This window comes from Galeopterus variegatus, unplaced genomic scaffold, assembly GCF_000696425.1.
Source record: "Galeopterus variegatus unplaced genomic scaffold, G_variegatus-3.0.2 Scaffold2406, whole genome shotgun sequence".
NCBI lineage: Eukaryota > Metazoa > Chordata > Mammalia > Dermoptera > Cynocephalidae > Galeopterus > Galeopterus variegatus.
In genome coordinates this window covers 99251-126998 of record NW_007728517.1, presented here as the reverse complement: position 1 = coordinate 126998, position 27748 = coordinate 99251, and the positions used below count along the sequence as shown (strand labels likewise).

Sequence of the window (27748 nt, the reverse complement as noted above, 5' to 3'; positions counted from 1 at the left end):
GGAGGAAATCTTGACCCAGGGCCAAACCTCTAGGAGGAGCAGCCTCAAACCTGCTCCCTGATCCGAGGGGTTGGAGAATTTTCTTTCCTTTCTCAGCTCCCCACAACCTGGTTTTTGGAGCCTGGCTGTGATGAGAAGCAGAGACGGGCCCAGCTCTTTTTCCCGCTGGGAGCATCTTGGCGATCAGACGTGAGGCAGCCGTGGGAAGAAACATGACAGTTTAATGGGAACCTCTCTCTGACGATGCTGTTTGCCACATGCTCATCTGGAACTGTCTGATGAGGGGAGTGGTGGGGGAAGGGACCTCACTTTACCCAGCTATGGAACAACAAGACGAGGAGCAGGGGCTTCTGGAAACCTCCCAAGTTAGGTGGCTGGCCAGCCCCAGCCCCTTGGATTCTTGGACTAAAGTCTGTGTCATCTGTCCTTGTGTTGGATGCTTTCCCTTGACCCTCCAGGCCCACTCTCACCCTCTCCAACCTTCTCTGTGCCCAGAGGCTGTCCTGTGTGGGTGGCATCAGTGGGCTTCCTTGCCCACTGGCTTCCAGTTGTGTTTGGCTGATGGGAGGCCTCTGCAGCGGATGGGAGGCCAGGTGGAGTTGCAGGCAAGGTCTTTATTCTCCAGCTCCTCCCTGCTGAGTCCCTGGGTTGCTCTACCCAAGCTCTTCTCGGTGGCATTCCCCTTCAGCCACTGCTTTCTCAGATGCAGGGAAACCTCCCACATTTTTGCCACCTGCCCTTTCCTCCTGGAAGTAGTAACAGTTTCCACTGGTCACTGTCCTGTGCCTTGTTGGGATCCCTCAGCCCCACTCACACCTTTTAAAATAATCTTGCTATTGAAGTCTCCTCATTTACCATCTTTTATGGACCATCTGTTTCCTGCCGGACCCTGCCTGACACAGCAATCTTCCCCAGGACCAAATATGGTTGCAATCAAATAGAGGCTCTTAACGATCTGATGCACCAGCACTTCCTGTGTGCGGGTGGGTGTTGAAGTGGAGCTCCATCTCGACGAGAGGTTGAATACTCTGCTCTGGCTGGACGATTCTAGTGCTTCGCCTGGTGTCACCTGGGGTCACTGGGTAGGTGGCAGCTGATCTGGTCTGCAGGGGTCAAGGCAGCTTGACCTACATACTTGCACGACAGGAGGGCTGGCTCAGGGAAGTCCCCCTCCCTCTCCACATGGTCTCTCCAGCACCATAGTCAGACTTCTTAGATGGCAGCTCGGGGATCTCAATGTACCTGTCCCCAGAGTCAGGAAGTAGAAGCTGCCAGCCTCTAAAATGTGGGCCTGGAAACTGGCATACTTCTGCCACTTCTGCCAATTCCATTAGTCAAAACAGTCACAGAACGTGCCCAGTTTCAAAGGAAGCCATCACAGACACACACACACCCTCTCCCTGTCTCCCCGCTCCCCCGGCCCCTCCCCCGTCTCTCAACATGGGAGTGTCAAAGACTGTGGCTCCATCTTTAATCCACCACACATCCCCTCCTCCAGTTATTAACACCTTCATCTGCTGAGGGCTGAGCCAAATTATCTGGGGCCAAATCCACCCTGCAGATTGTGTTAATTTGATCTACCCCGGGGGTTTTGTTTTTTAATTAAATGGCTTTGAACCCACACAGACTCCCCATCTCAACACTGGTCCCACCACTTTCACTGTCTGCCATGTCTGCCAGAGGCACTTCCAAGGCTCTTGGGCCCGTAACTTGGTGGTCCTGGATTAGCAGGTGCAAGGGACAGGCTGAAGGACCATGCACTAGGACACTATGCATACAAATAATCGAGGCTTTTCTATAACTCAGCTCTCCCAGCCTTGTCCCTGTAAGGAAATGTTGGTCCAAGAAATGCATAGGCCTTTCTGAAGGTCCCCAAGATAGTGTGGGGGAAAGAGCATGGGCTGGGAGACCCAGGAGCTGTATCCTTGTCACTGCACTGCTGTGTGGCCTGGGGCAGATCACCTGGCCTCCCTGGGCTGCAGCTTCTGCATCATGCAGGACAGAGGAAAGAGCATGGGTCTGCAGGAGTCACCCTGAGTCTGAGGCTCAGCTCCTGCTGCTTGCCCTGGGCAGGTCACTTCATTGCTCTGGCCTCAGTTGCCTCCTCTGATAACTGGGGTCCCATTGGGTATCCCACGAGGCTGTTGTGGGGATGAAATATGGTCATGTTCACAGAGCACCTGGTCCATAGCAGTCTCTGGTGATCATTCAGACATTCTGTGCCTGCAGGAAGCCTTCAGAGCCCAAGCTTAGCCCAGCCTGAGGCTCTGTCACCTCTGTGAGTGAGCACAGGGGCTAACACATAGTAGGTGCTCAGGAAACTCTGGTTAGATTGAACTGACCCTTCGTCAAACAAAACAGCAGCAAGAGAAACAGAAACATACATCTATTTAAAAGAAAGGGGGGGAAAAAATGTACCAGAATGTTCTTAGCAGCTTCATGCATAGAAGAGCCAAGCTGAAAACTGTCCAGGTGCCTATTAATGAGAGAACAAGCTAAACAATCCGTGATATCTCCTTGCAATGGAATAATACTCAGTAAAAATGAATAAACTACAGGTACGCACACAACATGGGGGACCTCAAAAATATGATACTGGGAGAAAAGAGCCTTCACTAAAAGCTAGGTACTGTATGATTCCATTTATATGAAATTCTAGAATAGGAAAAAAATCAGAATAATGGCTGCCTGGGGGAGAAACTGGACTGGGCAGGGGCAGAGAGAAGTTTCTGGAGTGATAATGATTTTCTGTATCGTGAGAGGAGTTTGGCTTACACAGCTGTCTGCATTTGTCTAAACTCCAAAAATCGAGTGGTGCACATGAAATTTGTGCATTTCATTGTGTGAAAATTTTCCCTCAAAAGAAAAATAATTATAAATAAATACTGAACTTTAAATATTGGTATTCATGCTGAAGGTTTAGGTGAAGTGTACTGTTGCCCGCAGCTTACTTTGGAGTGCATCAAATTAATAAGGGTGGCTGGATGGACAGAGCTGGAGGAGTAGGAGAGAGAGATGATAAACCAAACAGAGCCAAATTTTAATTGTGCAAGTTGGCAGAAGGTAGATGGGTGTTTGCTTTAAAATTCTTTACGCTTTTCTGTGTATTTGGAAATATTCATAATCAAGTGTTGGGTGAATGAAACATAAGGCTATGGGACCAAGCCGGGGGCTTGTCTTTGAGACTCAGTATGTGCATCTGTAAAATGCAGGCAGCGGTACCCAGAAGGGTGTCTCTGGGATTAAAGGGAAGCCAGAAGCCATTGCACTGAATAAAGAGGAATCCATAGGGAACTGGCAGAAAGCAACCTTATGCTTTCTAAGCAAGCCTGATCCTGCCTGCTCATTTGGATTTCGGCTTACATGTGGCTCCCTGAGACTGGCCGCTCAATCGGATGTAGCCTACACCTCCTCCATCCATCACTCTATTTTAATTGTCTGCAGGGCACTTCTCCCTATCTGATTTGTTTCTTCTATCTTCCTTAATTTGATTTATTAACTGTCACCTCTAATTAGAATGTAGACTACAGGAGAAGAGGGACTTTGTCTTGTTCATCGCTATATCCCTGACACCTAAAACACTCTCTGGCACATAGTAGGGGCACAAAAAATCTTTGTTGGATGAAGGAATAAATTAATAGAGCTCAAGTGCAGAATTCTGCCACCCAGCAGTTGCCCATTGCTAACACCACTCCCCTGGGATAGCAGGAAGAAAACTTAGAGTTCAGCCATCTCCATCCCATTTAACAGATGAGGAAACTGAGGCCCAAAGAGAGAATGCAAATTTCCCAGCATCCACTGCCAGTCAGTGGTTGAGCAGAGATAGGGCTCTGGTCTCCTGGCTCCCAGCTCAGTATTTCTACTCTCCAATTGGCTGCTGAGGCTCACAGTAATGTGCTCGTCCCCGGGAGCAGCTGGCAGATGGACAGACAGACAGGCTTCACTAGGCTGGGCTGCCCTTGATGCCATGTGTTAATTACAGTGGGCAGGATATGCCAGCCTAGCAATGTTCGCTGGTCCACCCGCCCCTTGTTTAGCAGGTGGGCAGGCTGGCGCAGGCCACTGATCTGCCACGGGTCTGCCGGCGGCTGATCATGCTGACACAGGCTCAATCGTCCACAGTGCCTGCTGAGCATGGTGGGCCGGGCAGATTGGCACAGCAAGGTCCCTCCCCAAGGACTGCCAGCCCTTCCTGACTGCATCGGTCAGCCAGACTGGCACAAGCTGGGCATCTGTCCTCATAATGAGCCCTTGCTGGACACAACCTGTCTGCACAGGTGTGCTCCCTGACGGGCAGCCCAGGGGATGGCATGGGGACTGAGTGCTGAGTGTGACCACTGGGGGACATTGTAGGGGGTGTCACAGGCAGGGGATTTAGGCCAGAGCCTTGCACACAGATACACAGATACTGGGATAAGATGGAACTCAGCCATACCCCCATCTCCCAACACCTGCTCAGCTGGCTTGTGGGATCCAAAAATCAAGTTTGCAGCCTTGACAGGGGGGCTGGAAAAATGGTCTCTTCTCTCCCACCCAAATGCCTCTTCACAAGTCCAGAGCAGTCTTGCCTCTAGATCTGCTGTACACACTGCAGCCAGGGGGATCTTTCTGACTCCGATGGAACCTGTCACTCCCCTGCCTGAAGCCTTCCATGGCTCCCTATCTCTCTCCAATAAAATAATAGCAATAATAATATCTACCGTGCTAAGCATTTTACAGCTAGTAATAACAACCCCTGATAATAGAGAGTTCACTCCATGCCAGGTCCCTTTCTAAGCACTTTACATGGAAGAGTCCAATTCATCCCCAGCCACCCTAGGAGGTGCCACTACTGCTATCCCCATTTTATAGATGAAATTGAGACAGGGAGATAGGAGATCTTTAATTGAGCTTGAACTTAGGAGTCTGACTCCAGAGCCTAACCACTGCCAAACCCCGACTTCATGGTGTGAAGCAGGTTCTTCCACACAGCATCCCCAGAGCCCACCCTGCACTCCCCAGCACCATCTTACCTTGCCTCGCCTTCTCCTCAATGCCTGGAGAGCCCTCCACTCTCCTCTGGTCTGCTCTGTAGCCTCTCCTCCATTCTCTAAGGCACAGCTTGGGGTGCCCTCTAGTGCAGGGCCTGCCCTGAGCCCCCCACACCAGCAGAGCTCACTGGCCCCCCACCCCTGCCATTTCCACCCATGTTGGGAGCCTGCCACCAGGCAAGCACCTGCTTGCTGATGTTTCTCTCTGTGATCCTCCCACTCCCTGTTCTGTGACCTCCGATGATCAGGACAGTGTCCGATGCACCCCTCTGTCTGCAGGTGTGGCCCCCAGGAGGTGCTGTATGAATGAACAAATGCATGAATGAACAGGTGAATGAGTGAATGACTGAATGCATGGACAAATGAACAAGTGAATGAATGAATAAGAAGCTGATGTCACTCGAGTCAAAGGAACAGAGGCTGAGGGCAGGTAATGGAGAGGGGCCTTCAAGGGGATACAGGATGGGTGAATAAGTCCCTTTTCTCTCCTCCCGCCTCCCGAGCACCCTCCCTTCCAGAACAATACAGGACAGGGCTTTAGCTATACTGGAAAAGAGCCCTCTTGGCCCCTTTCTTGGGTTTCCAGGAGGGGAAGACACAGCAAGGAGCTGGACGTGAATATCCCAGGTGCCATATCTGTTCAGCACTCCATAGTGCACCTCAGTTTTGGGTCTCTGGACTTCAAAATCTGGATTTTGGGGTGTGGTAGGAAGAAGATGTGATTTGGAGCTAAGGGCCTGGCTCCCAGCCCTGCCACCTCCTCCCTGTATCACCCAGGGCTTGCCCCTCCTCTCTGTGGACCTTGGCTTTGCCTTCTGTAAAGTTTGGGGTCTAGATGGGATGGTCACTCCTACTTTGAGTGGCTGGGCCTCCCAGGGCACTGAGGGTCAGTCAGTTGATGGCCACTGGGGAAAGCTGCAGAGAGACCCTGGTGAGGGGTGGTCCTGGGGGTTCAAGGCAGCATCTCCTGATTGTGGTCCTGGAAGTTGCATCCAACTTACTGGATGAGGCTTGTTTAAAATGCAAAATCAGACCTCCACCCAGGACTCACTGAATTTGAACCTCCTGAGTGGGCTTCCAGGAAAAATGACATTTCAAACCCCACTCCCACTCCCACTCTGGCCCCAGTGGTTCTGCTGTGCACTGAAGTTTGAATATCTAGCATCTCTTGGGTCCTTCCTCTCTCTCCTGCTTCTTGCCTGCTGGTCCCTGCAGCATGGGGTGGGGGAAATGTGCACAGGGGATGGGGAGGGAGGACTCAGAACATCCAAGCTTGTGTCTGGTGGAGTTTGGGGCTCAGGTGGTTGGGTCATGGCCATGGCCTTTGCATTCAACTGACGGGAGCCTGCCTGGGCTTAGGAGATGGCAAGGGGCAGGGTTGGCATGACGTTGCCTCCCACCTGGTAGCTGCAGCCTGGCATTTATCAGAAACTCAGCCCCCTCCGTCACCACACACACATGCTGGCCCACAGCAGGGAGCAGGGATATAGACTGGGCTTACAGCAGTGGGTGCAGGCATCGAGTGTACACATATGCTGTGAATCCACAAACTGATACATAACCCTGAACACGCATGCACACGCTCTCTTTTACACTCCCCTAAGCCCTCCTGGTCTTCCCTACAAACACACAAACATTCTGCTCCTTACTTTGCTTTACACACATACACACGCACCCTTGTATGCAGCCCAGAAGCACACCGACCTGTACCCTCGTAACTACTGACACATACATGCACACTCACTCCCCCCTTGAACACAGGCTTGCTTGCTGCAGCTCCTGGGGCTCACACCAGGCACACAGCTCCTCACACATGCAGGAGCACCTGTCCATGTGTGGTGTGTGGGGCCCACACGGAAGCTGGCAGCCGCTCTCCTGCCTGCCATGCTCGCCGCCCCCCCCAGGCCCCATCCCTGAGCTGCTGTCTGCCATCGCACAGTAACCAGATGAGACAAGGCAATTTATGACACCAGCTGTCTTTGTCAAAACCGGATCTCCCACACACACCAGGGGAAGCCAATTACCTCGAGCCCAGCCCTGCCAGAAACCGGGACTCACAAGGGAGACAGAGCAGGGATGGAATCCGGCCACCCGGAGAGGTGGGTGGTGTCTGACTTGAGGATCTCCCCCTCTTCTCATCCTTGGGAATCTGGCATCGTCCTCCCCCAATGCCGCTGGGGAGGGCCGAGTGGGCCCTGCTGTCCCTGTGGCTGCTCCTCTGGCTCAGCTCCCAGGCCTCAGAGCTGCAGGAGCAGTTTCAGGGTAGAGAACAGGTGGGCAGGGAGGTTTAGGGGAAGAGTGGCCCAGGTCGCCATGGCAACAAGAAGACAGAAACCCTGTCCCCTCCCCCCACACAGCAGGCCATCAGGTGGCTGTATCACCGTCCCCTGCTTCCTCTCCACCTTCACTTTTCTCATCCCCCCAACCCGAGCGCCCCTGTCCAGGTTTCCCTCTGCTCGAAATACCCACTCCCTTCCTTGCACTTTACCCCAAAACTTAATCCAGCTGCCTGAGCCACTTCCTGTCTGGACTTTGGAATCAGACCGAGGTTCAAATCTCTGCTTCAGCATTTACCAGCTGGGCAGTCTGGGCACATGGCATCCCTTCTCTGGCCACAGTTTTTGCATCTATAAAAAAAAAAAAAGATGTTCATTTCTATAAAAAATATGAAGTGAGAGTTCTCTAGGTATCAGGCTCTGTTCTAGGAGTTGGGGACACAGCATTGAACACAAGTTCCAGCTCTCCTGGGCTCCAGGCTCTTCGGGAGGAGTCAGAAAGCGCTCATTTCAGAAACTGGAGGGAGGGGAGTGTCTTCTCTGCCCTCGCGCGCTAGGTCCACAGCTATGTTCCCAGCATCAAGCACAGCTCGTGGAAGGAGCTCAATGATACATGAACTTACAAGCGCACTAGCAGCTGGAGCCGCAGCCCTGGGGCTGCCTTGAGCTCAGTACACCCTTTATGAAGCTTGGTTGATCTGGCGCCATCTTTGTGCCAGGCCTTGGAGGGAGCTTTCTCAGCATGATTCCTGAGTGTCTGGGATGGGGACTGGTCCGCTTAAGTGGACTAGGAGTCTATTCCCTCACTCATTGACTTGTTTATTCATCCTAAAAACACACATTAAGGACATACTATGCTCCAGTCCCCATGCTGGGCATGCAGGGTTGAGTGCGATGGGCAAGGGACTTCTAAGGGACAGTTCTGTGGCAGAAGTTTCTAAATATGCTCATCTTCACCTTCCACAGTCTAGGAACAGAGTAGTAAATTCACATTAACAGTAGTGTCTGCTTCCACATGCATTTTACACGATGCTTTCACCTATATTCATTCCTTTTAGTATTTTTAACCACTCTGGGGCATAAGTTTGATTGACACCCCTCATTTTACAGATGAGGAAACTGAGGATCAGAGACCATCAGTGACTTGGCTGAGAACCCAGACCCAGAGAATGAAGCACCCACAGTAGAACTGCGCCAACGCTCGTCACTTGCATTAGCTAATTTAACGCCCTTTCTTCCAACAACCCTGTAAGGCAGGCATCCCTCTGGCCCATCCACAGCCAGGGAGCGTGTCTCGCCCATGCTGGGATTTGAACCTGGGCTGGGCTCATTCAAGATCTCCGGCACATCTACCTCTCTGTGTCTAATCAGTTCATTAAAGGCCTCCTTGCAAATGCTCCTTCTCACTGCCCGGACGCAGAGACCTCAGCTGCTCCATTTCCAGGAGAGCAAATTCCTTCCTGGCTGGAGAGGAGTGGGGATAATGTAGGCAGGCAATTTAAACAGCTCCGGCAAAATACACCAGCAGTTTTCACTCTCTGCCACTATTACACTTTCTAGCCGCGGCAGGATTGGCCCATAAGTGGGATATCAAGTTTATTACAGCTATTTCCAACCTGTAATTGGTTTTGTGGAACACGAAGAGAAGGAGGTTGGGGGGATAAGGGGAGGTGATTTTCTACCCCTCCCCCCCTTTTTTTCTTTTCCAGGGATGGCACCCGAGGACGTTGGTGAGGCAGCTGAAGTTGAAGTCTTATTTGTTTTTTAAATTAAAAGCCCTGGCCAGCAGGCTCTCACACTGCTGGCTGGACTAAGTCCATTAACACACTTTAGTGGCCCCACTTGAAAGGCAACCTGGCCTGGCTGCAGCCAGATTTGCTGGTGGGGGGGCAGTCGGGACCCCAGGATGGGGTCCGACAGCCTTAGAGGCATGAGAAGCCACGGTCTCTAGAGCTGGCTGTTCCAGAATCAGAACATTGTGGGCATTCAGGGTAGGAAAGGTCCTCAGAGGTCGCCATGCCCTCTGGAACATTTAGAGAAACCGAGGCACAGAGAGGAGAGCAGTGCATAGATAGACAACCTGTGGGACTTAGAACTCAGTTTCCCCTTCTCAGAAACTTCCACACAGTGTAGCTGGTCATTTGGGGAATTCATGGCAGAAATGCTGACAGGATGGGGAGGAAAAGAGCCACCCTTCCTTAAGCACCTATTATGGTCTGCTGACATCCTCAGGGTCTGCCCACCCTGACCATCCTTCCTACTTTGGACTTAAGTAAAAGTAAACAGCAGCTAATCTACGTTGAACACTTTCTCTTAAAATTACATGAGTTGATGTTTGCAAACAATGCCTGTCACACATCAAGCACTCAGTGCATGCTGGCTATCATTATTTCTGTCACTGTCATTATTGCCTTGTGCTGAGTCATCCACGGGCTCTTTGTGCATGACTCTCATGCACTGAAATCTCACACAAGTGCCTCAGAGGTAGGTGTGATGGTTCCCATTTTGCAGATGAGGAGACTGAGCATGGAGACCTCTCCAAGGTCACACAGCAATAAAGTAAGAGTGGCAGAGCTGGCATCTGAATCTTGGGCTGTGCAACCCTCAAAAGCCTCTGTACGTTCCACTCTACCAGGCTTCCCCACCCCCTCAACCTCAAAATATGTCCCAGCATGGAGACCTCTCCAAGGTCACACAGCAATAAAGTAAGAGTGGCAGAGCTGGCATCTGAATCTTGGGCTGTGCAACCCTCGAAAGCCTCTGTACGTTCCACTCTACCAGGCTTCCCCACCCCCTCAACCTCAAAATATGTCCCTTACTCCTCTCTTGTCGACTATCTGCAAAATGTGAGTGCTGACGCATGTCTCCTGGGATAGTTAGTTTTTTCAGCAACCTTTTGTGTGTCAGACACTGTGCTAGGCACTGGGACACAGTTCCTGCAGCGCACGGTCCCAAGAATCCAATGATGTGATGGAGCTGAGGGCTGGTGAACACTGTAAGGCCTGTGTAGATGCTGGTTAGGACTCGGATTCTTTTGCATCACCACGTGCACAGCCTCTTCGTCTGGTCAGGGTGCGCCCTTGGCATGGTTAGGATGATTTCTTGTACAGGATAGTGTTAGTGCTGGGATCTCTGAGAAAGAACAACTCTGCTGGTTTCTTTTGGAGCAGTACCTCCTGCATAGTCTGAGGCCACTCACTGTCCCAGCTGGGCCAGGCTGCTCCTACCAGACAGCCCCAGACAGATGGGGTCTACATAGCAGGCTGCCAGTCTATATTGCAGTGCAGCAAGAGTGTTTTCCCCATTCTTCCTGGTATTCCCAGTGCCTGGCACATGGTAAGGACTCAGCTCATTCATTTGTTTGTTCATTCATTCATCCAACAGATATTTATCGAATGTGAACTTTGTGCTGAACTCTGGGCACAGAGCAATGAACAGGATAGATAAAGACCTTGCCCTCATGGAGCTTATGTTCGACCATTAGCTCATATTCAAGGGCCTGTTTATTTATTCAATAAAAATCTGTTGGCCATGAATGAATGAAGTCATTCTGTTCAGAAGCACCTCTCTCTCTGGGGGAGGGAAAACCCACCATCCTCAGGGTTGGCTCACCTTGTCTGTACCTTGTCTGCCCATCAGCTGAGCATTTGTCTGTCTGCCCTGGCCTGGCGGTCCCTCCCCACCAGTGGGAGTGTCTCAGAGCCCCTGAGACCAGTCCACTTCCAGGTACTTGCTCAGACCATCCTTGGCTCTGCTTGGGGGCTGCTCTAATGACTCCTAGCAAGTTCCAGGGCCCTGCTTTCCCTCTGGCATTCTGGCACCTCCCACCTGCGTCCCTCTCTGGTATGGGCCCCCTTCTTACTTTCACTGACTTTCTGCATCCTCTGGCTTTTCAGCAAGAGACACTCTGCTCTCCACTCCTAGCCCTAGAAGGTGGGGAGGGACACAGAAAAAGAGGTGGCCCAGAAAAGCATTAGTACTCATGAAAAAGCCGTCACTATTGAGCTCTCGGTGCTCACCAGGTGCTCTTTACAAGCCTCATCTCATTTAAACCTCCCAAGGAAGGCATTATGCCCATTTTACAGATGAGGAAACCGAGACTTGGAGAGGTGAAATGACTTGCTCAAAAGCACCAAGTTAGTAACAGAAATCAAGAATTCGACTGGAGGTGGAGGAAATCAGTCTCGCTCCATGTTCAAAAGCCCCCCATAGGCAGGAAGAACTAACCTAGGACTAAGCACTCTGAAAAGGGCCCATCTCCTCCAGGTAGCCTTTCATGATCACCCCTCCCTCCAAAGGAATTCTTGGCTCCTCCATAAGCACACTGGGGAACATTTGGTAAATACCTCTTGCTACATACAGCTGCTGTCTTGCTGATGCTTATCTCTCAGCTAATTGTGTGCCTTTACCTCCTCCACCAGACCGTGAATAAGGTCACAATGGGCTGCCACCACGTGTGAAATTCGTTTCCTTCTCTCCCACGGGGCCTAGAACTGTGCCTGTAGGTCTCAAACCTGGGGAAATATTTCTAGAATTAAAGGGAAGGTGTCTTCCAGCACACCCTCAACCTAACACCCCCCACACCGTCTGCCCACAGCCTGCGATAATACCCCACTGCCACCCAGCTCTGTCTTGGGGCCTCTAACCACCAGGAACTACAGCATAACTTCCTTGCAAATAGCCACTTGCCACTGGCCTGGGATCTGAGAGTGTGCGAGCCGAGGGTGCCCAAGTCTCCTTTTTCCTTTACCTTCCCTGAGGCAGCAGGAGCTGCAGTGAACTGGGATGGGGAACCTGCCCTCCAGATCCCGTCATCCCAGAACTCAGATAAGCACTTGTCTCCGGCTGCCTGAGGCAGCTTTAACAGAGGTGAATTATTTACTCCTCAGGCTGACAGTGAGGCCCCAGACACAGACCCAGAGAAAAAAGATGTAAATAAAACCAAAGGAAAACTAGGCTCGTCCTTGAAACTCCCCTGTCCCTCAGCCTGAAACAGCGATTTACGGCTCAGATAATCCTTCCATGCTTTATCTGGGGTGTGTGGGTATGTGTGTACGTGTGGGGTGCGGGTGTATTTTCCTAGTAATAAAACCCTCAGTCTTGGCGAATAAATTTGAGGAGACAGTTTTACTGACAGATTTTTTCTCCTTTGTGTAATAAAAAAAATGGAGTGAAATTTGAGATTGGGACGATAAGGGCTGCTGCATTTTAGGAGGAGATAAAAAAGCAGTACCTGAAGGCAGGCGAGGCCTGAGACGGCTGCGAGTTAAACGGGCAGGATGACTTTCCCACATGTGCCTGGGGCACTTAGTTCTCCCCAGCCTTTTCCAGCCTGGTGGGATGGGGTGGGAGGGAACCCTGGTCTGGGAGCCAGAGGTTTGCCCAGAACCCAGTGTGGGACCTCAGCTGAATCACTTTGCCTCCCCAAGCCTCAGTTTCTTCATCTGCAAAATGGGGAGATTACTGTCTACTCTGCTCACTTCCAGGGACATTGTGCAGCCACGCAGTGTGATTGCCTTAAAGCAGGGCTTCTCAACTGTTGAAATTTGGGGCCAGGTGATTCTTTGCGGGACTGTCCCGTGCATCATAGGTAAGATGGCCAGCATCATCTCTGGTCTCTGTTGGCTAGATGTCAGTACCAAATTGCATCCCTGCCCAGTTGTGACAACTAAAAATGTCTCCAGAGATTGCCAAATGTCCCCTGGTAGGGAGGGCGGACAAAATCATCCACCAATTGAAGGCCCTGGTTTAAAGGTATTTTGGTGGTGCTAAAAGACCAAATGAATGTAGAGGGGATGGGAAGGAGGGTGCATTGCAGGAGGAAAAGCCCATGTGGAAGGGCCTCTGGAGAGTCCTCGGGCTGCCGCCCAAGGCTGGGATATCGAGAAGTGCGGAGGTGGAGGCTCTGATCCCAAGAGTGGCCAAGCCACCTGTGGCCTCTTCCTCACCCTGGACTCCAGGGTGTGTGTTGAGCCAGATGCAGTCAGCTACAGGGGCATTCTGCTGGGTTATGACATCGGACGCAGAATCAAGCCGTGGGCGGTCAGGAGTGGGTGTCTTTCTTGGGGTGAGTGTGGTGTGGATCCCAGTAGGAGGGAGGAGTCAGCTGTCCTCCTCTTCCTCATCTTCTGGTTGGTTCTCTTCTTCCACTCTTGTGTTTCGGAAGCTGGGCCCTCTGCTGCAGAAGAGGGAAGGTGAGAGGCCAGGGCTCCCTGCCCTCCGACTGCACAGATGCACAGTCAAAAAGCGCCAAGCCCGCAGAGGGGAGACGAGAGCCGTGTATCAGCGTGGATAGGCCCCGAGGAAAGACGAGAGGGGTGTGAGCTTAGCGGGGGGTAAGGAGCAGCCGTGCAGTGGCAAGTCCCACCGCTGATCCCCCTCAGGGTCCAGGAGCTTGTGAACACCTCATCATCGTTCTAACCAACCCTGGTACTGATAGCAGCCTCCTTACTTTTTACAGAGCTTGAGGTCTAGGGTGGGTGACCAATACAGATCTGGCCAGTGCCTGGCACACAGCTGGCACTCAATAAATGCTGGCTGGATTACATCGAGTCTGTGTCCCCTAAACTAGTAGCAACACCACCTAGGCCAGACAAATATGGTCCAAGTCAGCTTGGGTGCAGATGTGCCCACAGGCCAGTCCTCCCAGGCAGGGGACAGATCCAAGCTCTCATCCCTGCCTTTGCCTGGAGAAGCTGCTTTCAGCATCCCCCCACCCCAGCCCCTTGGAGAAACCCCGTCCCTGGCTGCCACCCTCCCAGGCCCCTGCCTCCACCACGCAGAGCCGCAGGGAGTTAATTCCACTTCTCCAGGCTCAGGCATGAGGCCTCCCCGTTGCAGGCTGTTAGCGCGGAGCCCAGCTGAGCGGCGAGAGGCTGCAGGCTCCTAGTCTATAATAGAGTTGCTGAGACAAGCGGAAAACTGCAGCCAAGTAAACAGATAAATAATTGAAACAGTGACAACACATACCTTGCTGCTTTGTGGAGTAACACTTTCATTAGCGCGAGGCAGCGCAGGCGGGGGCATGCGGGCGGCGGCTGGGAGCCCGGGACACTAGGGTTTGGGCTTTTCATCAGCTGTGAACAGCGGGACACTGAGCAGCCTTTGTCTTCCAGCGACAGCTTTATTATCACCTCCTGAGGTCCCCTGCCTTCTCTGGGTCCCCATGTTCCTAGATGAAATGGGGACTTCAAGATCTTCTCCTGGCATGTCCCAAGGGCAGCCAGAGGAGCGCAAGCGCCCCACACTGTCCCCTTCTCTCCATCCCCCCGTCAGTAGGTTGGGTTTCCCCACCTCCTCCTGGGTCCCTGCTCACTCTGAGGCCAGAAGTAGCTTGTAAATAGAATCTGAACTTGACCTTCCTTGACCATCGTCTTCAGGAAGAAGTCGAAGTCCTTTGCCCTCCATCCCTCCATGATCTGGGCCATGTTGTCCCCAGCGTCCTCTCTTCCACCTGCTTTCTGGTCCAGGTGCTCTGAACGCAGTGCACTTGCACGAGCGTGCGCTGCTCTCTTCTGCCTGGGGCCTTTGCTCCTGCTGTTCCCTCTGCCTGGAGAGCACTCTCCCTTTTGCCAGGCTGGCTCCTACTTCTTCGTTCAGAAGGCAACCTAGACGTCACTTCCTCCAGGAAGTCCTCTGTGACTACTCTGTCCCCAGGATGGGAGCTGTCCCCCGACTGGGCTCCTCCGCCATTCTGGGCTTGCCTTTCTGAGGATGTATCAGAAATTGTAAGTGAGCTTGTTTGTCTCTGCTTGAGGTCTTTGCACTGTGACTGTCCCCAGCCGCCCAGTTCCAATCTCCTCTTTCTATCCAGCCTGCTCCTCGTTTCCCGCTCTCTTCATGCCAAGGAAGGCTTTGGGATCAGGCTGTGACCCTATGCTGATTCTGCAAAACACATTTGCACTCTCTGGTCCTGTCTGCGGCTCCACAAGCTGTGCTGGTTACGAGCTTTGCAAGGCAGACCAGTGACAGGAGTGGGATTGTGTGTGCATGGAAGAGCCATTGGGAAGAGCCAGTTGTGCTCCTTTCTGGCTGTGAGACCTCGGGAAGTAGCTTCACTTCAGAGACTCAGTTTACACATCAGTAAAGTGGGGATGACCACCCTCTCTGCCGTGGGAGGGTTCCAGTGATGACTGAGAGGTTTCTCCAGGAGCACTGTGGAGTGGGCTTCCTGGCCTGCGTCTTCCCAGTGTCCCGGGGGAAGGGGAGGCCAGGGCTGGCTGAGTGCTCACCTGTGGCTGCCTCTGTGCTCTGTGGCAGGTGATGGATGGCGGCACCATTAAGCAGAAGATCTTCACCTTCGATGCCATGTTCTCTACCAACTACTCACACATGGAGAACTACCGCAAGCGCGAGGACCTGGTGTACCAGTCCACCGTGAGGTGAGGGCCTGGGCGGGGCCTGGGCGGGGCCAGGAGGGACACTTTCCGTCCCTTCCACATCAATCCCTTGGTGCTCTTGGGGGAAGATCACCCTCCACAGGCTTGGAAGGTGGACCTGGGGGCTTGGCTTGTGGGAGTGGGACCCGCTCCCTGAAGGGACATCCCCTGGAGGGAAGAGGCAGGTAGGGGTCAGACCACAGCTCCTGCCTTGGCCTCCTCAGCCAGCTCCTCCACCTGCCCTGCAAGGTGGGTTTCCCAAACCCCATTTCCAGCTGAGGACACTGAGGCCCAGAGAGGTGAGCAATGTGCCTAAAGTCACATAGCCAGGAATGACAGAGCTGGGCAGTGATCCAGCTCTGCCTGGCTCAGACGTCCATGCAACATGGTCTACTGTTTCCCATGGGCTCAAAGGCCAGAGGGCCCCAAACTTGGGAAGGAAAACAGATCCCAAACAACAGGACTCCCAGGTCAGAAGATGGAGGGTGGGGAAAAAGGAGTCCTTGAAGACAGAGATGCTTAATATTTCTACCCAGAAGCAGCAGAATCAATTAGATCCCATTCCAGGGCCTGCCATTTTCTAAGTGGGTGGCTGCTCACAGCTCCACCCCCCTCACACACAAACTCCCCAAAACACCCCATCCTATTTTATTCCTCTGACCCTCAAAACACATTGGTTTCTCTTCTCAGAGGGGCTTTCTCCCTTTGTCACCTAGTAAACTCCTCAGCTTTCAAAACCCCACTCAAGGGGCCGGCCCGGTGGTGCACTGCTACAGCGCGCCACTTGGGAAGCGCGGCGGCACTCCTGCCGAGGGTTCGGATCCCACATGCAGACCGGCCGCTCACTGGCTGAGCGAGGTGCGGGAGCAACACCGAGGGTTGCGATCCCGTGGCCGGTCCCGGTCCGGTATGGGCGCAACACTGAGGGTTGCAATCCGTTGCCAGTCACGAAAAAAGACAAAAAGGAAAAAAAAAAAAAAAAAAAAACCCCACTCAAGCAGGTCCACCTATGCAGCACCCCTTTAGACCGTCCCTCACCCTAGCAGAACTGATGCCCCTCCAGCACCCACCCCTGGAGTGAGAGGGGGTTTCGCTGCATTAGTGAAGAACAGCATCTCACTGGCACTGAATGTGCACAAGTTTGCACAACTCACACACACAAACTCTTCACACCATGCAGCAAGATGCTTTGCCCGGTGCCCAGCAAGAACGCGGCAGTTTGCTCCAGAGCTGGAGGAGAGCCAGCTGCACTGGGCACCCTGAGAAGTGCTGCCACAGACATGAGCCCGCGTGGCACGCTCCATGGCACAGTGTTTTGGGGGTAGCCATCACATCCCAGTTACTGCCTGATGCTGTGCTGTCTTTACACTCTGAACCCCAAGGAGGGTGAAGCCTCACCCTACAACGTGGGTTGGTCCATCTCTCTGTGACCACGAGCTTCAGGAGGACAAGCACAGGTTCTCCTCCACCTTGTATCCCCAGCTCTCAGCCCAAGGCCTGGCACACAGTAGGTGCACGATGAAATTAGTAAAATGAGTGGATGACCCTGGGTCATCCTGGGAAAATGAGCAAAATTAGAAAATGGGAAAAGAAGTAAAATTGGAAAATTGGAAAAGAAGATGACAGCAAGTGCTTCCAGCCCTGCACAGGGACTCTGGCCCAGGAGTCCTCCCCTGCCTGCTGTACGAACGAGAAGGTAGGTGGCTGTGCTCCTCTGGAGGACCTCGCTGGTCCTTCTCCCAAGCTCTGCGCTGGTACCTCAGACCCAGCCACTCCATGGGGAATCTGCCGAGATATTGGCTTCAAAGTGCTCCGAAGCGGTGTGGCGCACAGATGCCTTCATTCTCCTACTTATTGTTTCTCCTGTACCAGTTCCACAAAGAAATTGGGGAGCCTTGAAATATTAAAGCACCCTAAGACAAGCCAGTGACAATCAAGATGAAAAAGGAGGTAAAAACTCATTTGGGAGAAGAAAATAACTATTCTGGGAACCACAGATAGTTTTGTAGCAAGTGAGCTCTCAAGTCATCTCCAAGTTTCCCCAGAAATCCACCGCCACTTGGCCCACCCTGCATGGTCACCATAGTTTCTGAGAAGCCGCCTACCTCCAAGCCTATCCTGCCATTTCCGGTCACCCTACCCACTGCCACAGGCATGGCCTCCAGGAAGACTCCTTGGCTATGATTCCTAAGCCAAGAAGGAAACCCAGAGACCACCTGAGCATCCTTGAGCCCCACCCCCTCATGCTCACAGGAGCATCACGAGTCCAGACCTAGCACCAGAAGACCTGGGTTCAAATCCCAGCTCAGCCGCTGCCTCCTAAGTGACCTTGGATGAGGCCCTTAACCTCTCTTTCTCTTCTTCAGTATCCTCACCTGTTAGGCAGGCTTGATACGACAGGCGTTGTGCAATTGTTGTGGAATTTAAGTGAAATTTATGTCCAGTCGCCTGAGTTCAAATCCTCCCTCTTCCACCTCCTCACATTAGTGAAATCTTGGGCTGGTAACTCCATGACTGAGTTTTCTGACCTCCAAAAGGGAATGATGACAGTAAGAAGCTCACTGCAGCCTCCGAGGGTCTGATGAGTGGATTCGTGTGAAGAGTCTCACACAGTCACTGAGCAGTGTGCGTTTGCTGTTATTGTATAGGACAACCCCTCTGTCCCCCATCATAAAACCAAAAAACTCACCTTTTTATGAATCTCATAAAGCTTCCTTATGTGCACCTTTTCTTTTTTGATCCCTACAAAGGACCCTGAGAAGGTAGGCACGTATTATTATCATCATTATTTTCTCTAGCCCTTGTTTTTTTCTTTGTTTTTGCAGACGGGGTCAAAGTTCAGCCAAGTCAAGGGACTTGCCCAAGGGTCTCTTGCTGAAATGTCATGAACTTGGGCAGACCCCAAACCACCTCTTTCTACTCCTACACCATGCTGCCTTCCTTGTTTCATAGTTGAGGAAACCGAGGCTCAGAGAGGGCATGAAACTTGCCCAAGGTCACACAGTATCACTGACTTAAACCTAGTCTCAGGACTCGGACTCGTGGCCCGTGCTCTTCTTCCCTGGGCCTTGGTTATACTGGTGGTCTCCCAGGCAGAGAGCATGCCTGGGAGCTGAGCTGTCCTCTTTGGTGCACACTGAGGGAGAGGGAGGAAGGAGCAGACGCTCTCGAGTCTAATCGGATCAGGGAGAGCTGCCGGCCTGCCCAACCAGCCATGCTGGAGGAGGCTGCTTCACCACCCCATTAGGGCTGGCGGCAGGGCACAGGACTCCGCATTTACATATAAATGAAGATATTTACAAATTAATGCATCTCAACAAGAGAGAGTCCCAGCTCCACAGCTGTCTGAGCCGCTTCCTCTTCAGCTGGGGAAAGTGGGGAGAGAATGAGGCTGAGAAGATTACCAAGAATTGGCAGAGAGCAATATCCCGGGTAGCCAGGAGGAGCCCCAGGGACTCCGAGAGCTTTTCCTTGCACCATGGGGTCCCTGAGGAATGGAAGCCAGGTGGGGTGACAGGGTTTCTGCATCTACAGGGGTGCAGGTGTGGCACCCCAGTTGTGTGACCTTGGGCAGGTCACTGCCCCTCTGAGCACCCCAGAGATCCCATCTATCTGTTGCCTTTCCACTTCTCCGTCTCAGAACCCAGAACCTGCAGGTTGGAATTGACAAGAATGTATTCATTGAAGGAATGTTTAGTCAAGCACCTACTAGGAGACTGGCACAGGGCAAGGTGTGCAGGGCCACAGCAGGGAAAGAGAAAGGCGCAGCTTCACCACCTGGTGGGGGAGACAGACAGTAAATGAGGAAAGTGAAACATAAATAAATATATCGTTACTGATTCCACAAGGATGTGAATCTGAATGGTGATCACGTGACAAAGGGGCCAGCAGGGTGCAGTGCTGGGGGAGGACTGAGGGGCTGGGGTGCCATTTAGATGGGTGGTCAGGCAGGGCATCCTGGGGAAAGTGGTGCTTGGGCTGAGACCTGAGAGATGGGAATGGGCTGTCCTGTAGGCAGAAGGCACGTGTGGTGGAGGGCCATCCCGCCCTTCCCACCTCTTTAGCCCTCGCTCTCAGAGCAGTGCCAGCACCCTTGACTCTTCCCTGGGGCTTCCTCAGGCCACTGGAGCTCACTCAACCTGCATACATGGCAGGCCAAAAGTGCCTGGGAGTTGACATTCCTCCTGGAGCAGCCTCAGCGGGTGACCGATGGGAAGTGTTGTAGGAATCCCCCAGCCCTCTCACCCCTCCAGTGGAACAACTCAGATGCCCAGCAGTCCCCCATGACAAGTCAGTAATGCACCTGAATAGGCTTCCTTTCCTTCCCGCTCATTCTGCCGGCTTCCTGGGATCCCTTCTCAAACAACCTACTCGCTCCCAAATCCTCATCTCAGGGTCTACTTCTCAGGGGCCACCCTCTGGTTGGGCAGAGGATATGATACAGGTGACAGTCCCCCCTGCTGACCTCCTGCACATCCGTCATCCTCCACACCTGCTCTCTCACCCCTTGTTTTGGCCCCCACACCTGTTCCGCACCAGGTGGGGCGCTGTACGAGTGGACTGATGGGTCTGCCCACTGAGGAAGGGGGACTATGTGGCCAAAACCCTTTCTTCCTTGTGCAGGACAGGAAAAATATCTTTTCCTTCTACTCCTCTAGGTCCTTGGGTGGGACCCTTGTAACAAAAGACAGACTAACAAGAGAAGAACATGCAAATGTATTTAATATAAGTTGCATAGGACATACCCCGAGAAGTGGTTAAACCTGAGCATTTTTATGCTGGGTTTGGTGAAGGGGAGATGTGGGAAAATGTGATAGGGCAAAAGGATATGAGCGAAGGTAGGAAACTGGGGACACTTAGCAAGTCTCGTTCATTCAGATTCCTCTCGGTGTCCCTCATCTTTGGAGATAAGGGTGCTCCCTTCCTCTGAGTATAAGGAGGGGGCCTCTCACATGAGGGTCCTATGGCTTACTTCAGGGGAAGGTCAGAGAGTCCTCCATGCACCTGCCATTTCTCAAATTCCTTCAGCTTAAACTATTCTATATACCAAGGCAACGTATTTTGGGGGATCGTGTCCTGAACCCCACCACCTGCAGAATATGGCAGTCCAGATGGCAGCTGTTACCTCCTTGGAGGTCAGGATGAGTCCCAGCAAGCCTTCGACCACCCCTGCCTGCATACACACTGTGCCTCCATTTCCCCAGGCCCTCTGCAGGCCCTCGTCCCACTCCCTCTGCTCAGAACGTCACGAGGAGCACCAGACAGGTTTCAGTGGCCCTAATTTGGCGGTGAGGGAAATCCAGACTCAAGTCTACTCCAGCCCCACCTGCTGCAATCCCTCCAATACCTTGCCCACCTCTCTTTGCCAACAAGGTCCTACTCATCCTTTCAGGTTTAGCTTAAATACCGCTTCCTCCAGGAAGCCAGCCCTGACTGTTCAGACGTGCTGTCCTCCACCCCCCACCGGACCGGAAGCCTCATGAGAACAGGGACCGGGTCCGATGTCTTTACCAGCATCCCTCCAGCCCGCAGCACAGCACAGCAACCCCTGCCTCGCCCCCCCGCCCCCACACATGGTGGACGATTTGTAAATATCTGCAGGGTGAACGAGTTAGTGGTGGGTGCTGTGTAGGGTTCTTTCAATGCATCTCCCCCTACTGCTGGGTGAACAGGATGCCTCAGGAGAGCGTGTCCTGAACCCCATCACCTGCCTGCCCCAACAGCTGCACCATGCACTCATCACTAAGGAACTGGATAATTGCTATACATCAGGGAGGGTGATGGGGATAAAACAGTGAACGTGGCATAATCAGACCTGTGCCTGTGAAGTTTACGATATAGTGGGTGAGGAGAGACAGACTAAAAATGTGTTTAAAGTAATAAGGAAAAATATCTGCCATGTGTGATGAGTGTGACAAAGGGAATAGGTGGTGTGACAGACGATGACGAGAATAATGTGGGGGGGGCTTCAGGGCTTCTCATAGGAAATGACATCTCAGCAGAGATCCAAGGTATAAAAAGGAGCCAGCCAGGCAGGGCTGGGGGTAGGAAGGGCATTCCAAGTAGTGGGACAGCACGTGCAAAGGTCCTGAGGTCACAAAGAGCTTGGTGTGATCTAGGAGCTGCCAGAGGGTCAGCATGGCCAGTGCACAGGGAACAAGGAAGCAAGGTGGCATTTATTTTTGGCACCCTGGAAGCCTCTGAAGGCTACAGTCTGCCATGATATGTGTTTTGGAAAGCTCACCCTGGTTACTGACTAAAGAGTGGGTTTTAGGTGCCAGAGAAGGAAGAGGGAGCCCTCCGCAGAGGAATCAGTGATCTGATTTCCATGTCTCCTGAACACGTGAACTTGCACCCTCCCCCAAAGCCGCACGTGGTCAGGAACAGCTGGCCGGGTGGGGCGGGGCCTGGGGGACACGTGTAGAATGACTACGCAGCTACACCTTCCTCCTTCATGTTTATTGGCGGGGGGTAGTGGGAGAAATCAAGGGAAAGGAAAAAGACAGGATCAAGGATGCCGAAAGAAACGCCACACCCTACATTACTCTGAGATGCATCGGTCCGTGTACTCATGGGAGTGTGTAGGGAGCGCTTGCTGCGTGTGCAGCACAGAGCTACAGGGTACACCGCTGGTCAGTTTACAAAGGTGGTCAAGGGCAGCCCCTGCCTCCATGGAGCCAAAAGCCTGTCCCCCGCCCCTCAATGTCCATTGGCCTATAGGCTCCTCCAAGGCTTGATTGTATCTTCTTCATCTCAGTAACCCCAGAACCTACTTGGCATTTAGAGAAGAACAGTAAATATTTGTGGAGTGAAAAGAGAGAAAGGGGAGATAAAACATGGAGATGAATAGCTAACGGTTCAAGAAATAAAGTGATAGCTGTCATAGGAAAGAGTCGGACACACCGCAAGGATGAATCAGGGACTCTGAGACAGGAAATCATGGCGAAGGTGGCATTTGAAGTGGCTCTAGCTGCATAAGTAGGTTTCGGCAAAGAGGAGCGGGAGCGGGCGCTCCAGGTGGAGGGCACTGGGTGTGCAAAGGCGCAGAGGTAGGAACGTGCCCAAGTCGTGAAGAGGCCACACCAAGTAGGCAGACAGCGGTTTCTAAGTAGAAGCCCTCTGGAATCTGTTCAGATCAAAAAATGATCTGCAAGTAGACACATTCACTTTTTGGTCCAAAGAGCAGAGGGTTTGTTTCCCTCTGAAAAGTTAAGTGTTTCTTCTGCAATCTCATATGTTAATGTGTAACCCAAATTCTTTCTCCACTGTTGGCACAAAGGAAAGTGCCATCTGACCCTTGTCGATTTGAACATCTAAACTCTATAGCTCCCTTCTCCCTCTGCATATTGTCACCAGCTCGATAGACACCTTTCTTCTCTAAACTATGTATCCCAGGTGCCGCCTGCACATGAAATGCTCATTCATTTCTCCACTCATTGGACCACTCAGCAGTCACACGTTGAGTACCTACTAAGCTCCGGGCTTGTGCTGAGCACTGGGCAACAGGAAAGACACAGGCTCTGCCCTTATGCAACTGACCATCCAAGGTTATGCCCAATTCCTATAACCCATTTCTCTCTCTCCTACCCAGAAATCATCCAGGAACGTGAGTAAAAGAGAATGACAATGTTCAAGTAACCTTGAGCCCTTCTCAGCACCTTATTCACAACAGATTATGCCTCTCAGTCCTATCAGAATTAAAAAACCCTAGCCTTCAGCCCCAAGTGGGAGCCGGGTCCCCATCTCAAAACCAGGGGTCGTTTTAGAAGAGAGGGCTGCAGTTCTCCTCGCAGCCACGAGGGGCATTTTCATAGCGCGCAATTACGCATCACCTGAGAGCCACACACCTGTGGTGTCTACACGGCAGGCTAGTCCACGGAGCACCCGCATTAGCATTACCTTGGAAGTTGCTTGATAATACCAATTCCTGGGCCCCACCAAGACAGAATTTGATTCAAGCCTGGAGCAGAACCCAGGGAACTGGGAATCAGTATTTTTAAAGAAGTCTTCCAGGTGAAGATGTTGGCAGTGAGATTTGGAAAACCCCACTCCACACAATACTGTCCACCTGCTCTGATGTGCAGACTGGGGCCAAAGAATTCAACAGGAAGCTCCAAGCACAGATAATTCTAGATGCTTCTGGAAGCCACTGGCTGGTAGGTCATGGCTCTAAAGCCCCTGGCGCCAGACCAGTTTGGTTTGAAGATGATGAAAGAGCTGGACCAGCCTGCGACCTCGCAGTCCACTCCCTGAGGCCAGAGTGACCCCACAGGTACTGACCAATGGGCCTGGGCCACTCCCCACACGTGAGCTCCCACTAGTCCTCAGTAGAACAGTGACAGCTACTTTGTGCCTAATGCTTCACGTGCCAGGCCCTGTGCAGAGCTTCTCAGGAAGTGAGGCCTTGCCTGCCAGGCATGGGGAGGGCCAGGAGCAAGGTGCTCTACAGCTCCCTGGTCATGGCACTTCCCCCAAAGGTGGAGTGTGACCATGATTTCTATCCAGAAGTCCCACTGGACCCAATCCTGGGCCTCCCACCCCCACCCTCTGTATCAGGCCCCAGGGCAACTGCTTAGACTGCCAGAATCTGCTGTCAGCCTTCCTCCCTCAAGGGAGGGACAAGACCCTGAGAGACAAGATCTTCTTCATCTCTGGGTCCTCACTGCCCAGCCCAGGGCCTAGGATAGACCAGGGCTTCAGTAGAGGTTTGTTAAATCAGTGGGACAATGGGTTGTATCCAAATGTGGAATTACCATTTCAAACAGTCAGCAAAACTCTTTCTCATCCATCATCAGGTTTAATTCTAACAATTCCGTGGAGCACAGATCTCAGACTACATAGATGATGACATGAAAGAACAGAGAGGGGTGGCCACTCTCCAATGTCACACAGCTTGTGCAGGGTGAAGCCTGGGTTATCACACAAGCTGCGGCACTCCGTGGGCCACTGAGGGCAGGCTCGTCCAACAAGTAACTGAGTGCCCATCCTGTGCCAGGATCTGTGTCACACATTGGAGACTCAGTGACTTAGTGAGGGAGACTGGTGTGTGACCTTGTCTCTTCATCCCAACACACATGTGCACAGACACACACACAGGGGATCTTTGGACAGGGATGCTTGGTGCCTCCAGGTAGGAAGCTGCCAGTATCAGTCACCAACTTAAAAATAGCCACAGCATGGTAGTTCCAGGCCCCTGGATGCCCTGGCCAAAGAGACCAAGTGATGCCCAATCCTGGCTCAGGGAGAGGGACTCGAGAAGCCAGCGTCCCACACCTCTGCTGCTCGGCTGGCAGCATCAATTCCATTGACTTGCTGGGAAATCTGTTTAACTTAACATGCTCGGCTGCTCCGCCTAAGTCCCCTTGGAGCGGGCCGAACTCCCCTGCTCCCTGTGGTCCTCCTGTCCCTGCTGCCTCCCCTCTGCTGCTCGGCTGGCAGCATCAATTCCATTGACTTGCTGGGAAATCTGTTTAACTTAACATGCTCGGCTGCTCCGCCTCAGTCCCCTTGGAGCGGGCCGAACTCCCCTGCTCCCTGTGGTCCTCCTGTCCCTGCTGCCTCCTCTCTCTCCCTGCCTTCTGCCTCCCAGCATTGACCTCTCAGTTTCCCACTTCTTCTGTGCTCCAGAGGGTGCCTGCCCTTCTCTGTCTTTTTGAAGCCCAGTAGTGCTTCCAGGCCCAGCTCAAATGCCCTGTGTGGCACAGCAGTGCTCCCTGACCTCTCCCAGCAGCAGTATCGATCCTGTCCATGGTGCTCTGAGCACTCTGCACATTCCACTTCAGCCTTCTCATGCCACGTTGCAACAGGCCCCTCACATGGCTGCTGCCCCGCCAAGGCCATGAGCAGCCCGGGTAGGGCAGGGCCTGAGTCTCCTCCAAGGCCCAGTACTGCACGCACAGGCTGGTCTTCGGTGCCTTCACCAAAGGACGGCACTGCCTCCCTAGGTCCCTTCACCTCCTGCCCTGCCTGTGAAAGTGGATGCTCTTCTCCTTTGTCCCTTAACGTTCAGTCTTCTTCGATTTTCCCTTCTTTTTCTTTATCCCCCCTCCCGATACCTCACTCCTGGTCTGGGTGCTCTTGTCCTGCCATTCTGTGCACACAGATAGATGCATGCATGCAGATATGCCAATGCACACAGACATTTCCACTCTCTCTGCACATTCTTGCATCTCTTGGCTCAGAGCCCCTCTGTGGTCCCCAAATCTCCCCAGCAGCATGGACCCTGGATCTCAATGCCCCAGAGGCCGCAGGGGCTTCAAGGAGGTCCCTGTTCCAATTTGGAGGGAGGGTCAGGGGTACTTCTTCTTGGTTGGGTCTTGGGTTAGTGGAGGCGTTTGAAGCAGGGAACTGAGATGTTCTCTGTCGAGTCCACAGTTGCCGCTGAACAGCTTCCCCACCCCCCACCCTCCACCCCCATTTTCTGCCCCCAGACCCACAAGGAGGCCACAGGGACTCCCAGAGAGCACCTTTCTCTCACCAGCGTAGCGCCCCGGGGGGAGGAAAGTGTGTGCAAGGCTGTGTGCTGCTGCCCTCTGGTGATGTACTGGGGTATCGCAACTGGGGGTCTCTTCCCATGGCCCTCAATCCCCAAGGATGGGTCTTGTCTCTCAAGGGTAGGGACACTCTCTTCTTCATCTCTAAGTCCTCCATGCCCAGCACAGGACCTCAGTAAAGACTTGCTAAATTGGGCCGAGCCCGTGGCGCACTCAGGAGAGTGCAGTGCTGGGGCGCTTCGGATCCTATATAGGGATGACCGGTGCGCTTACAGTGCTCACTGGCTGAGCGCAGTGTGGCCGGTCTCAAAAAAAAAGGACAAAAAAATAAAATAAAATAAAAAAAGACTTGCTAAATTAATGAGCTGACTGGTCACCCAAATGTGGAATTATCATTTCAAAAGTTCAACAAAACTCCTTCCCATCCATTGTCTGATTAAACCCTAACGACCACACTGCACAGTGCAGATCTCAGACTCTACTTATGGGGCTCAAACTCAGCCCAGAGAAGGAGAGTGACTTTTCCACGAGCTGGGAGAGCTTCCCCCCAAGACACAACTTTCCTCCCCTGGCAGCCGCCCCAGCTAATGGAGCTGAGCCCGTTGGCTGGGGCGCTAGGGTGACCCGTTCCATCCTCCGGGCAGTGGCTTGCCTTTTAACAGGGGACTTCCAGAGACAGTGTCTTTGGCTGGACTCAACCATCATGAACTGCAAGCCCAGTGGCAGGCAGGTGGAAAGTTAGTTCTGATGGCCCATGCACCATGCCATGATTCAGCCACCTTAGGTAAGGGCTTACCCTAATTCTTCATTCGTCATTTAAGAAGCGTGTCTTTGAGACAGATGAACAGGAGAGGTAAGGTCCCTGTCCCCATGGAGCGGACATTCTCAGGGCTATGCTAGCAACAGACGGAGGGAGGATGGGGTGATGGGGCTCTGCCAGGAAGAGGTCAGGGGGAGGGGTCCTCTCTCTGCAGCTGGGTGGTGAGATGAAGCGGCCATGCAAAGGCCAGGGAATGAGCATTCTGGAAAAAAGGAGAGCAAGGGCGTGAAACAGGGCAAGCTTAATGTGTCAACAAAGAACAGAACAAAGTCCAGAGGGGCTAGAAAGTTGTTGAGCCCTGCAAGGAGTGTGGGAGAAGAAGCCAGATCTCATGGAACAGGCTTCTGGAACTTGACTGTTGAATACAGATGCTCATTCAGTGGGTTTGAGACGGGACCTGAGATCCTACATTTTCAATCACTTCCCAGATAAGGCCGATGCTGCTGGTCTGTGGTCCACAGTAGAAACACCCCAGGGAGTTTTAAAGACCCCCAATGCCTAGGCCAAGCCCCTGCCCATTAAATGAGAACTTTAGGGCCAGCCCGGTGGCGCACTGGAGAAGTGCACCACTTGTGAGCGCGGCGGCGCTCCCGCTGAGGGTTCGGATCCCATGTGGAGACCGGTTCCCGCTCACTGGCTGAGCGCGGTGCGGGTGCAACACTGAGGGTTGCGATCCCGTTGGTGGTCCCTGGTACAGGCGCGACACCGAGGGTTGCGATCCCGTTACTGGTCAGTAAAAAAAGACAAAAAG

At 52.7% G+C, this 27748-nt stretch overlaps 1 protein-coding gene across 1 annotated transcript in view; it reads left to right on the top strand.

Annotated features, from left to right (window-relative positions):
• Nucleotides 1-27748, top strand: part of IGSF21 (immunoglobin superfamily, member 21) — a 165173-nt gene that overhangs the window by 48652 nt on the left and 88773 nt on the right. The window contains exon 3 of the mRNA XM_008581618.1: nt 15566-15687. Within this exon, the coding sequence (XP_008579840.1) occupies nt 15566-15687 (122 nt within the window). The remainder of the gene's footprint in view (nt 1-15565; nt 15688-27748) is intronic.